The sequence below is a fragment of the Podarcis raffonei genome, chromosome 13, assembly GCF_027172205.1.
Source record: "Podarcis raffonei isolate rPodRaf1 chromosome 13, rPodRaf1.pri, whole genome shotgun sequence".
Taxonomy (NCBI): domain Eukaryota; kingdom Metazoa; phylum Chordata; class Lepidosauria; order Squamata; family Lacertidae; genus Podarcis; species Podarcis raffonei.
In genome coordinates, this window is record NC_070614.1 from 7,335,072 (window position 1) to 7,349,057 (window position 13,986).

Consider the following 13,986-nt stretch of genomic DNA (forward strand, 5'->3'; position numbering starts at 1 on the left):
GGGGTGCCTTAGGCCCATGCACAACGTGAACCCACAATTAGGAGGATCCAATATGGCTTAAATAACAGTGTAGTTTGGCACCTGTGTTACACACACACACACACACACACACACACAAAACATACATACATACACACACATCTACACACACACACACACACACACACACACACACACACCCCACCCTATACCTGGACCTCTCGGGGCGGTTCACAGAATAAAATCAAGATATAAAACCCACAAAATACATAATAAAAGTAAAAATAACAACCCAATAGCCCCCCCCAATAAAACTGCAAAAAATAAACAACAAGAACATACTTGCCCATAAAATATACATTTAAATATTAATTTTTGATAAAATATGCATTGTTTAAATAGGAATTTTCACATTCTTTTAAAAAATGGCAGCTTAATGCGGGAGTGGGACAGAACCGACTTATGAAGTAACCCATGCAAAACTAACATGGACCAGAAATAGATAGATCTGTCCATCCCTGGCTTGCATATCTGCTCAGCTGTGAAGCTCACTTAGCGGTCCTGGGAATTATATTAAGACCATAGTTTGCCGTAAGAATATAAGAAGAATCTGCTGGATCAGGGTAGTGGCTTAAATAGTCCACCTTCCTGTTCTCACAGTGGCCAACCAGATGTGTGTGAGAAGCAAGAAAACAGGACCTGAGCACAACAGGCTTCTCTCATCTTGTGTTTTCCATCACCTTGTATTCTGAAGCACACTGTCTCTGACAGTGGAGGTAGAAGATTGTCATTGCACCCACAGATAGCCTTACCTTTCATTAATTGGTGCATCTTCTTTTAAAGACATCCATATATGCTATGTGAATAAGTACTTTATTTTGTTTCTCCTGACACTTGTGACATTAAGCTTCATTGGATATCCTTGAGTTCTAGTGTTACAAGAGAGGAAGGAAAACTCTCCTCTATCCAGTTTCACAATGATGTGCATAATTGTATACACCTCTATCATGTCTCCTCTTACTCAGCTTTAAAAAAATTATCTAATTATTATTATTATTATTATTATTATTATTATTATTATTATTTTGACAAAGTAATAATCATACATAAAAGGTAAAGGTAAAGGTACCCCTGCCTGTACGGGCCAGTCTTGACAGACTCTGGGGTTGTGCGCCCATCTCACTTAAGAGGCCAGGGGCCAGCGCTGTCCGGAGACACTTCCGGGTCACGTGGCCAGCGTGACAAAGCTGCATCTGGCGAGCCAGAGCCGCACATGGAAACGCCGTTTACCTTCCCACTGGTAAGCGGTCCCTATTTATCTACTTGCACCCGGGGGTGCTTTCGAACTGCTAGGTTGGCAGGTGCTGGGACCGAGCAGCGGGAGCGCACCCCGCCATGGGGATTCGAGCCGCCGACCTTTCGATCGGCAAGCCCTAGGCGCTGAGGCTTTTACCCACAGCGCCACCCACGTCCCAATAATCATACATAAATAAGAATAAAAATATGCACCCTACCACCAAGACCATTCCATTGTAACCATCCAACCTCCCAAAATTTCAACACCTCTTGTGATGGTTTGACCCCTTTCCATTTTAACAGTACAGTGGTACCTTGGGTTACATACGCTTCAGGTTACAGACGCTTCAGGTTACAGACTCTGGTTACAGCTAAAGTGGTGCTTCAGGTTAAGAACAGTTTCAGGTTAAGTATGGACCTCCGGAATGAATTATGTACTTAATCTGAGGTACCACTGTACACTGGTACCTCAGGTTAAGAACTTAATTTGTTCTGTAGGTCCGTTCTTAACCTGAAACTGTTCTTAACCTGAGGTACCACTTTAGCTAATTGGGCCTTCTGCTGCTGCAGTGCCGCCACCGCACGATTTCTGTTCTCATCCTGAAGCAAAGTTCTTAACCCAAGGTGCTATTTCTGGGTTAGCGGAGTCTGTAACCTGAAGCATCTGTAACCCGAGGTACCACTGTACAAATTCTACAAACATCCTCCATATCTCCTCAAAACCATTTCTCCTGCATATTCCCCATCTTACCTTAATGGCACATGCTAATTTATCATTAATAGCTATATCCCACACCTCTTTATACCATCCTCTCTTTTGATATTCTGCTTGCCCCTTCCACTTCCTAGCTATCATAATTCGTGCGGCTGTCAATAAATTTGTGAGCAAGTCCTTCCTAGCCTGCGAACCTTCCACCCCACCGTAAATTTATAATAATGCTGCCTCTGGACTTTTGGACATACTCAGCTTTTCTCTAAATTAAAACCAAAACCAAAACCCAAATATTGTAACCTTTTCTGATAAGGAAGTTGCTCCATCCCTTTGATTATTGGAGTTGCCCTTCTCTGAACCTCTTTTGGATCTTTTCTGAATGCTCCCAGGAGGATGCTGTTCCATAATTTGGGCACCACCTCAGAAAAGGATGAGATTCAGGTACCCTCTGAGAGGACTCCCATGAATGGCAAACCTTGTGTAAGGCATTATGTGATTACCTTAGCAAACAGAGAATATGACATAGGAGAAGGTAGTCTCTAACAGTGGAATTCCATGCGTGAGTTCAATGAAATTTACTTTCATATAAGTGAATACATGCTAAAGGACACAAAGCCCAGACTGTTCGAGATTTCTAATGGTGGTAACCAGCATGTGAAATTTCAGACAAGGGTAGCTTAGCAAAAACAAATGCACAACCTAGGTACAACAACAACAACAACAACAACAACAACAACAACAACAACAAATAATAATAACAATAATAATAATAATAATAATAATAATAATAATAATAATAATAATAATAATGTGGCACCAGTGCCTTTGCAGAATACTGCCCCTGACACCCACACAATTGCTCAGTAATCATATTTTGGCCATCAATCTTTGTACCAAAAGGCAGAGGACAAGAAGACTTGGATTTGAACTAGTTTCAATTTAGAACTCAACTCTTTAACAGAATACAAACATTGATATAGTCAGATTTTCTAGCCAAACCTGAGTAGCAAGGGTCTGTTTCAGAATTAGGCACCAGGCAAAAATGTTCCTCTTCAACCTGGCCTTTGGCTGATTAATATTCTGCACACTTTTAAATGTGTTTGTGGGAGGGGGGCTATTGTTTCATCGTTTTTGTTTTAACCATTTTTCTGTGTTTTTATCTGGTATTTTTATCCTGTGAACAGCCCTGAGATCTTTTGATGAAGGGTGATATGTAAATCTAATAAATAATAATAGTAATAGAAGAAGGAACATAATTCTGCTTCCCATTTTTGTTTGAAAAACATCATAGCACACATGTGAATGCTGCAATGAAAAGAACATCCAAATTGTTCAACCTCATTTGCAGTTATAACAAGAAAATGTGCTGCATAAGTGAGAATTTTTGTGGGAGCAGCTGCAAGAACCCCCTGGGTACTTATATTACATAGGGCTATAATATGTGCATGAAACTAGGTTACAGCTGACCTTCTTATGAAAAAGAAAATACCCCTCATTTTCTTTAATGCTTCAGAAAAGGAAAAGTTCTCACATCTATTGTTGCAAGGTTGTTCCTCTCGGTGCCCTTTTTCTTCGTCTTCTTCACCCTTGCCGTTCTTGACCTCATTTTCCCACACTGCCCTTGTATCCTTTTCAATGTCCTCACAATGCTATGTCTGGCATCATGGATCCTGTAAAGGGCAACTCCCTGATCTCAATCTTGCCAAGTATGATTGACAGCAAGGTGTTATTTTGGGTTTATTTGCTCCTGGTCTTTCCACCACCGCTTTCTTTTTAAACCTATTCACGTCTAAACCTATTCATGTCTAGAAAGAGATTCAGACTTGCAATATTTATAGTGAGCTGAAAGGGGAAGAAATATGCTTTGAAACTACGTTACAGCCAACAGCCGTCTAATATGCAATTCCCTGCAGAGGAGGCTTTAGGACAGTGCAAGTGTTGCAGCCAAAGAGGGCATCTTCTCAAAGACCAGCAAGGGCTTGCCCAGCTTCAAGAAGGAGGTGTGAGAGCTCTGACAGGGTCCTATAGTCAAGCAAGTGCTTACCAGGTTTTGGCAAGGAGGTAGGAGGGCTCTAGGATCCTGCCAGAGCCTTGTGCCTCCTTCCCAAAGTGCAGCTTAAGCCTCTAGGGCTGCGGGGAGGGCATTAGATAGCCTGGCACAGGGTGACATACAGTGGCGCAGCTTCATGCTCTGGCACTGGGGATTGGAGAGCAGGCGGGGGCAGGGTTCACTGCCTGCAGGGGCGAGGTGCAGAGCACAGGCGGGGGACAGCCGTGATGGAACCCCACCGGGATCATGCTGCCGCCGGCAGTGTGCTCCCCCCACACTCTTCTTCCTCCACCAGTGGTGACATATTATCTCCACCCTTGTTCCCAGGACCTGTCCCTGAAAGCTTAGAACATGGTTGAAATGGTGGTGAGGCCATGTGAGTAGACCAAATTTTGTGGCTATACATAAATGTAACCAACTCAGAGTAAACAACAGAATTATTATTTTTTTTAAAAAAAATATGTGCAAGAAAATGGAGGAAAGCTTTAGAACAGACATCCCCTGGCTAACAGTACCAGTGGTCAGGGATGATGGGAATTGTAGTCCCAAAACATCTGGAGGGCCAAGTTTCAGGATGCCTGCTTTAGAAGAAAGAAAGCACCTATCTAAGACAACCAACATAACTTACAAATCTCTCCAGAAAAGATGCAATCCAGTTACAAGAGAGGGACTAAGAGTGCTGGAAAATGTTCTGCAGGAGCGGCTGGCCAGTTAGGAAGAGGAATCCAGATATTTATCACTTATACAGAGGGAAAATTTGATTGTTCCCATTTCCCAACTAGGTGGAACTAGAGGTTGTGAAGGGGATGAATCACCTCTTGAATTTTCTTGTCAGATGGGATGGAGAAGTCTCCTGTGGAGTTGAGTATGAAAGCTTCCATGTGGCTTGCTCGCTCCCTGTTAATGGCATGGAGAGTTTGTGGGTACAGAGCAGATACCCACTTCGAAGGGAGGACTTGCTTTTTACTGTAGATGTTCATTAAAAAGCACACACACACATGGGTTGCTACGGTGAATTGAAGTCAACAGCTGTGTCACTAAATTAAGCTGAGGAACGCGAGGCAAAGAAAGAAGAGGGGAAAATGCTCAGAGGAGAAGCAGCAGCAGCAGCTAAGGGGAACAAACAGCGGTGGAAAAATAATAATGTAAAGTACTATTGACAGTTGATACAGCTCTCTGAGGTCTCAAGCTGGGAAGGGCTTTGTTCTGTATCAGAAAAGGTAGCAATCAGGAATGTGGGAGGAGAGGAGTGGGTGTAATTAAGTTATGTTTTGAAACCTCACTCACATTTCTGCAAGTAATGCAAAGGTCTCATAACCATCAAGGCTCTGTGTTGGTTTTGTATTCCCCCCCCCACTTTAATTATAATGCAGCAAATATTATTTTCTCAGGCAGGGAATGAAAAAGATTTAAAATCCCTCCACAATAACGCTGGCCAGATGCAGAGAAGTTTCCAGCACAGACACAATGTGCGCTGCCACTCCAATATGACTGACTCCTACGTGTGTTAATCGCGACTCTCTTCAGGCACTGAAGAGATTTTTAAGGGCTGAAATATTTCTTTATTTGCTGCAACGCTCCTCAGCTTCATTTGCTGAGACTGCTGTTGAATCCTGCTTGCTGTAGGAATGCATGTGGGTTGGCTTGTTTGTTTTTTCATGGCCATTCGTGTCAGACATGACATTGAGATGCCATTGAAAAAGATCCAGGGGCAGTATGGGAAAACGAGGGCAAGAAGAAGAATGCGGGTGAAGAAGAAATGGGGCACTGAGAGGAATCACAATGAAACACCGAGAATCTGTTTCCAATTAATTCTGGAGGGCAATAGCAGAAAATCAGAATCATTTTCAAACTCATGCACAAGACCATCAAACGTTCCCTGGTTTTATGCTCAAATTGTAGCCCTGTGTATACATTATCCATGCATACAACATCCATGGGTATATAAGGGACTGATAGAGGGCTGCTGGTGCTTGATCTGAAGCCTGACATTGCACACAGTGCTCTAGCCGAACACCCTTTTGTCTACAGGTTAAGCCCAGACATCTGCAAAGGGGCACTGACTTGCATTCACCTACCTGGAGACATGTAAGTCCACCACATGATTGGACGCTGGGGGAGACACATGGATGTTGAGGACTACCCAGTTCCATGTCATGGCACATATGCCAATACAAAATCATATGGGTTTCTGCAGCTAGCTAGATTAAAATGTACTGAGAGCAGATGAGGCCAAGGAAGATTGACAGCTACTCCCTTGAGGTTATGGCCACCTATCATAGGACAGTAGAGACAATATGGTTGGCTATGTCAGGGGCTGGGCAGAGGAGGAATGGAGACCGCCTCCCCAGCCTGACCGTTCCAGAGAAGAGGAAGACAGTTCAGAATTAGAACAGGGGTTTGAGGGAGGTCACAGCTCAGAGGAAGATGAGGGGGAAAGTTGGGAAATAATGGGAGAGGAGGAAGAAGAAGAAGCACTATCAGGGGAGTGACAGCTGACGGACTCAGTGTCTTAAGAAAGCATTCCAGACCCTCCCTCTCCCAGAACCTGGCGGGCATTGAAATAGGAGGGCAAAATGCTCAAAGACAGAAGGTGCTTCTCAACATTTGTAGTAGAGACGTTGTGCTTGATGAATGAGGAAGTGGGAGAGACGGGGGAAGCAGATTCACTCGGGACAATGCCATTATCCAAGAGGCTGGGTTCTAAAGCCTCTCTCTGTAAATACTGAATAAAAAGCGGACAGTAAAAACATTCCTTGTCTTTGTACGTTCCTGGGCAACCAGCCGTGGGAGTCGCTGGCAGCAGCCTGACAAGCTGCAATTCTGCAGCAGGTAAACTGTATGTACATCCCCACATCCCCTCTCCTAATAATCATAATCACAATCATAATAATATTAATATATTTATACCCTGCCCATCTGGCTGGGTTTCCCCAGCCACTCTGGGAGGCGTCCGACAAAATATTAAAATGCAATAGTTTGTCAAACATTAAAAGCTTCCCTAAACAGGGCTGCCTTCAGATGTCTTCTAAAAGTTTGGTAGTTGTTGTTCTCTTTGACATCTGGTGAGAGGCGTTCCACAGGGCAGGTGCCACTACCGAGAAGGCCCTCTGCCTGGTTCCCTGTAACTTGGCTTCTTGCAGCGAAGGCAACTTCAGCTTCTCAGTTAAGCCATGGAGTAGGTACTCTGGGCAGAGACAGATGGCAAGAAGGGTTGCTTCTCATCCCCAGCCCATAATGAATTATGGTAGGGACAGTTCAGCACCCACCCACCTTATTTTCTCTCTCAGGATATTCAAATGTTTCACATTCATTACTTCAAAAATATTAATGTCACAAGTTTCTTCTTCGTCCTCATGCCACAAATCACATACCAGGGCGGCGGCGGGGGGGGGGGGGAAGGTTGAGAAAGAGTGCGTTGCTCATCTGTTTCATTTTTTAAAATCTCGTTCTTCCCTGAAGGAGTTCAGGATGGTGTACATGGTCTTTTACACTTTATGCTCACCAACCATTGGATGAGGTGGGGCTGGCTGACAGAGAGGGAATGAATGGCTCATGGCGAGTTGAGGAGCTGTGTAAATGAGCAGAGATTTGAACCCAAGTCTTCCCATCAAAATTGACAACTGTAAGCATTGCACTGCCAAAGAAAGTCTCCTTCTATCTATAATGCAAAACTTGCACCCACACTGTTTCAAAAACATTTCCCACACCTGGCAGTCACTTAAATCAAATGCCTTATCCAGAAAAGGAGACCAGCTTCTTATTTGTTACAGCTTATAAAAATAAAATCTCATTTGTTTCTCCTTTTACGTACATTTGTGGACTAAGTGCCTAGTTGTCTCTCACTCCTATGAACTGATGGAAAGGAAGAGTATTTCCAATATGTTAAACGAACCATTTCAACAACTGCAGCTGCCTTAGGAATAATTAATCATTGAGCTACTTACTGAAAGAGGACCTAGTGCTGGGGATGTTCCAAATCGGTTTCACAAAGGCATGCATAGGATCCGACCGAACAAGTCCCATTTCCTGCTGACAACCACAGTGTCAACAAAGGGAAGAAAGCCAAGCCCAAGTTCCCTTTCTCATCCAACATACCTTATGAAGGGCATTTAGCTGAATGAGTTTAAATGCCAGGCAGTATTTCTAGAAATACCCATGCCTAGTTTCAACAGTAATGTTTGAAAAAGGCCCAAATAACCAATCTTTAAAATGCAACCTATCTTTGGCACTGACTTAAGGCTTCTATAATTTCCCAACATAATCTAAACTCTGTACAATGGGAATCCAAAATCCAGTGCATAATGTATGCAAATTAATATACTGCAGGCAACTATGTTTGTTTTGCATGAGTTTATGTGCTTGATTTTCAACTATGTTTTTGAGGGGCAAAGTACACATTACTTTTAACGAATGGAAGTTGCCGACATTCCCACAAACCCAAATAATGTTTATTCAGAACTGACACATGGTGTGATGTCATCATGGTTTGACTTCATTGGCTCCTGTTTGTATGGTGTGGGGCAGCATTGAGGGTGATTTAGGGCGACTGTGCACAGAGGACATTTGAAGGGCTTCCAGAGGACAGCCCTCAACTTGAAGGAGCCCTCTGCTATTGAAAGGGCTGCTCGGTCCAAGTTCGGTTTAAATATAGGAGACTGGGAGAGCCAAGAAATTGCCTATCAACAGTTAGGACTTAGGCAGCAGACTTAGCTAGCAGGCACATGGGGCTCCAGTTCACACAATGTCAGGGATTGGAATCAAGAGGGTGAGATGGAGGAGAAGGAGCTGACACTGCAGGAGAGGGGGAAGGCAGCACTGAATTACAGCAGGGCTTTGAGGAAGATACCAGCTCAGAGACAGGCAAACAGCAGAGTTATGCTGTGTTAGGAGAAGGAGCTGGGGAGGCAGGACAGCTAGCTGACATGTCACTGGACAGCATAACCAACCCCCCTTCTCCCCAAAGGGTGCAAGAACAAAGAGCCCAGAGACAATTGTCCGCGGACAGACACCATAGAAGCAGGTATTGTTGCGAGAGGGGGAAGGGGGAGGAGCTCAGTGGGAGCAACTCCATTATGGAGGAATGACTGAAATTCTTTGTCTTTGACCGTGATGACTGAATAAATCATACGTAAGAACTTTCTTGTTTCCTCCCTGCCTCGTGGTGCCATCGGGGGGGGGGGAGGGAGAAGATACCTCAAGCCTGACACACAACCTTTCTGTCTTATTATGATAGTCAATGCTAGTTTTCTAGAAAAAAAGGTGCTGGAACTCACCATGAACATCTTTCTTGTTCTCTTATAATGGCAATGGTGCCCATCTGAGAGGGGCCAGAACTGAGTTTGGCGAGTTCCGGTATTAAAAAGCCTTAGTTATGTTGTTGCTGTTGTTTAGTCGTTTAGTCGTGTCCGACTCTTCGTGACCCCATGGACCAGAGCACGCCAAGCACTCCTGTCTTCCACTGCCTCCTGCAGTTTGGTCAAATTCATGCTGGTAACTTCGAGAACACTGTCCAACCATCTCGTCCTCTGTCGTCCCCTTCTCCTTGTGCCCTCCATCTTTCCCAACATCAAAGGTCTTTTCCAGGGAGTCTTCTCTTCTCATGAGGTGGCCAAAGTATTGGAGCCTCAGCTTCAGGATCTGTCCTTCCAGTGAGCACTCAGGGCTGATTTCCTTAGTGCTCACTGGAAGGACATAGCCATTATTTATTTATTTGCAGCTAGACATATAAATCACCATGTGCAAATCTGCATCCTCTTTAGTCTTGTTTTGGTGATGTCTTTCTTTGTCAGGTGGAGCATGTGTGAGTGGGCATTCTATCAGGAGACATGGCGTGGAGGTGTGGAGCAGTAACAGCCACTGACTGAAAACCATGTGTAGTTTGGTCCAAACTCTTTTCAAAAATTCAGGTTGTTGGTGATGAGTAATTTTAGAGCAGGAAGAGAAATATTGATATGTGAAGGGGGAAAACTGATAGGTAAGAATACGTCTGAAGTCACTGGAAGATGGAAATATATAGCCATGCAAGGCAGGGCAGTATTGCCTCCTGAATCCTGGGCCCTTTTGCTGACGCTAGGGGATTAGACCTATATTTCCAAAATATAGGGCAAACGTTTTCTTCTTTAAAAGTTCATATTCTACCAGTAGATTTTTTTTATATAAGAAATTCGTGGAGGCCTGTGTGTAGACATATAATTGCAGAAGATGAAAATTTGCTATGCTACATCTTGGACATTTCAATGAGAAATGTGAAAGGGATGAAGTTCCTTTTCTTTTAAATTTATTTACATATTCAGGTCTGCTTTAACTTGCACATGTCTTGTCGAACATGATTTAAAATGAAACTGAATAAAATGAAAACAAATAAACCTGCTACGACCGAAATAAACTGTGTATGTGGTGGCAAGTAACCTGGGTGCATACTTGATTCTTGCCACGCACAGTCTTGACCTTAACGTGCCAGTTTTTAGTTCTGAAACTATAAATGTCCATGGGAAAGGGCTGTTTTGCTGTCATACAACAATACGCTTGAAGTGTTTTAAACCTCTCAAGGCCAATGGAATCCCAAGCCTCGGGACAAATATGTCTAAGAACATAGGCCATAGTGCAGGAGACCATGAAAACTGTCATAGCTAATTACAAGAAAGTGTCCATTTTAGACGTTGCTCACACTTGAAAAGTACACATGGAGAAGAGAGAATGGGTCTGTACTTCTGGAGCATCAAGCTCTCTCGGTGTCTATATGTTCATTGTGATCACTGCGAAGCAGCTCTGAGGCATGGCAGCTGAACACAGAATCACAGTATCATATAATTGTATAGTTGGAAGGAATCTTCCAGGAATCTTTATTCCCAACCTGGGTATTGAAACCACAACCTGAGACTAAGAGTCTTGTGCTCTACCAACTGAGCTATCCTGCATAGGTGTGCCATGCATTTGGACCTGCCAATTAAGGAGCGTCTCCATGCATTTAGCCCAGCTGAGCTTGAGTAGGCACCAGTTGGCAAATATTGTGTTCAATGTGTGGATATTGTGGGTGGAGAGGGCATCATAACCAAAGTTCATGATATCAGGGTGGAGTCAATGATACAGTCCCACTTCCTCTTTTTCATATGTAGTATTCACACATTAATTAATTTCTGCAAAAGTCCACGTGTTCACAATCTTTTGGGTCACAGCCATATCATCAAAATAACAAAAAAGAGAAGAAAAAAGAAATAGATTTAGCAGATTCTTCCTCACTTCACTTTGTATGAACCTTTTAATATTTGTTATTCTGTTATTTCATTGTGCTTTATAATGATAGTATCATACTAACATGCATATTTTTCTGATCAAAGAAATGTTCTGCACATTGCAGTCCCCAAGTCACACCTGTTAATGTTTCTTTGAGCTAGCCCATGCTAATTTTATAATATATAAAAGAGCAGGCTCTCAGATGTCACCGACATTAATGCAGTCCAAAACTTAGTTAGGGACACATAAACCCATTGGTTTTTACTGGATTTAAGTACACATCTGGTTTGGCTCTAACTGAATGCAGTTTACGAGCTATGTGACAGTGGTCTACCAGCTGAGGCAGCAAGATATGCAGAAGTCAGCTATCTGTGCCATACCACCATTTTGTTTTTATGAACGTTTGTAGCAACCTAATGCCAAGTCTAGCCATTTGCACCAGGACTGGCTGGTGGCAGCTCTCTGCAGCCTTGGGCAGCTGGAAGTCTTCCCTGTTCTGGCTACCCAAGATCATTTTCGGGTGTCAAGAGTTGAATCTGGACCTTCTGTATGGAAGGCTAATTTTCCACTAGTGAGCTCTGCCCCACTCCCAGTATTATATAATTATTGTTTTTAATTAGAGGGGAAAGTGCCTAACCTGAAATAATAAGCATTTAGGGGGGGGGGGATATGCTACATATATTTTTGAACATATCCTTTTTGGCCGATGCAATGCTTTTTTTTACAGACTCTTTAGCACAGGACTGCACAGCTTGTTTCTCACCTAGCCAGACACAACCCACCAGCTGTGGGTGTTGTTTCACAGGGGGCTGGATAAGCCTTCTATGATAAGCACAGCCACTACGCATCACTCCTGGACTGTGTTCGGTTTGATGGGTCACAATCTTCACAGCGCTGCCTGCTTAATTTCTGCATGAAGTGTTTTCTAGCCAAGAGGGGATTGCTTTGTCAGTGACTTTATATATGTTTTATGTTAAAGAAAGATAAATAAATGCTTTGAGGTGGAAGGTATATCAGTTTGTTCCTTTTGCCATGCGGCAATCGGATTGCATTGTTGAGACTGAGAGAGGCATACAAGAAAACTAAGCAAAGAACTTCCATGGGACTGAAATACTTTGTATGTGTTGTTATTTGCAGTGCATGCCAAGACAGTCATGGGCACAAGAGCCAAGCTGGCCAGCTAATTAAGTATAAAAAAAAATATGTATGTGTTTAAACAGCCTTATAAAGGAGCATTGGAAATCTGCAAGATGAGCGAATATCTTATAACTTCTTCCGCAGGTGCGAGGATAGCTACAAGCCATGGACTTTCTGTCCTGCTTCTTGTTTGTGGCTTTGTGAAGGGTGCTTTGCTTTAATCTAAAAAGTGCTGACTTTTTCCAATATCACTTTCTCTTCTTAAAGCAAAGAGCAAATCGCCTGTAAAACCTACGGAGCGGACAGCAAAGTTGACCCTAACTTCCAACCACCTCTCTGCACCCAATGTACTCTAATTCTCTACACAAAAGGAGCACCTTCTTCAGGACACACACACAAAAAACAAAATGTTTAAAAGAATTTTTTTGCAAAAGGAGAGAAGAGGCTAGCATATAGTTTCTTCAAGTCTTACTTTCTTTGGAATGTACCACTGGTCTTTTCTTTGAGGGGATCTGGAGTGCTGTAACAGAACATTGTTCAACTTGACGACAACATTTTCTTCCACTTTCCCCCTTCCTTTTTGATTCAGTGAAGAGAAGCATTGAATTCCCTTGAGTCTTCAGGGGTTGCCTAGAAATTTTTAGCATCATCCAACCGAACATTTGTTCTTATACTTGGACAAGCACCCCTTCCCCAAATCTCAGCCCAAAACTTGCCCGGCCTGCAAGATCTAAAACAACACAACCTTGTGTTGAAAGTGCTTTTTGTTCTAGGCAGCAAATCTGAGAAGAATTCAAAGCTGCTCACTGTACAAGAGGACTATATGTTTCTGGACGAGGCGGAAGAAAGTGTTGGAACTTCTCCTGCGCATCCTATCTTCTTTCATTTGATTTTCCCTCTCTCATTACTGTTTCTTGCTTTCTTTCCTGTTTGATGGTGGCAGCTGCTGGCCCTCGCCAACCCCTGGGGAGCACTTGAAGGTTTCTATAAATACATCCTTTATTTGTGTGTGTTCTCTATTTTGATGTGTTTTCTCTAATTTTGCAACTCCTGTATATGCAAACCTAACTTAAATTCTGTAAATTGCTTACAGTATGTGTGATATAACTTCAGAATAGACATTCTGTGGTCCATCCTGCAAGCCAGTTTGAGTATTATCTCAGTGTGGTGCCACCAAATGACATCTCTGTTTCCTTTTCAACAACGCATTCATTTTAATTTGTAATTCAGTGCTATGTGAGATTTTGTAATCCATGCAATCACTTTTCACTGGTCTGAGCCCTTGCAGATGGCAATGCGCCCCTCTGTTTACTCTGTAAAAAATGCACATTAAAATTTGTTATGGTCTCCAAGCATTGAATTATTTGCATTGGACATATGTCATGTCGGAATTGTATTGAATCGTCTTTTAATTTATGTATGTTACTGGAGATGAAGTGATCTTGATTGTATGGCCAGAAAAATGTAGAACTACAAATATTTTGATTATTTACGATATTTCCATACCACCCTTCACCCAAGGATTACAGGGCGGTTTACAATATAAAACCACACAAATGCATAACATAGTAACAAA

At 42.8% G+C, this 13,986-nt stretch overlaps 1 protein-coding gene across 3 annotated transcripts in view; it reads left to right on the top strand.

The window, feature by feature from the left end:
* VSTM2A (V-set and transmembrane domain containing 2A) overlaps positions 1-13,762 on the top strand; it is a 40,074-nt gene extending 26,312 nt beyond the window's left edge. Inside the window, exon 5 of one of the 3 annotated variants that reach the window (XM_053361051.1) lies at positions 12,411-12,543. In XM_053361051.1, coding sequence (XP_053217026.1) covers positions 12,411-12,457 — 47 coding nt within the window. In that variant the 3' untranslated portion in view covers positions 12,458-12,543. The other 2 variants (XM_053361050.1, XM_053361049.1) reach the window with 2 other exon arrangements.
* Positions 13,763-13,986: the final 224 nt, after the last annotated feature.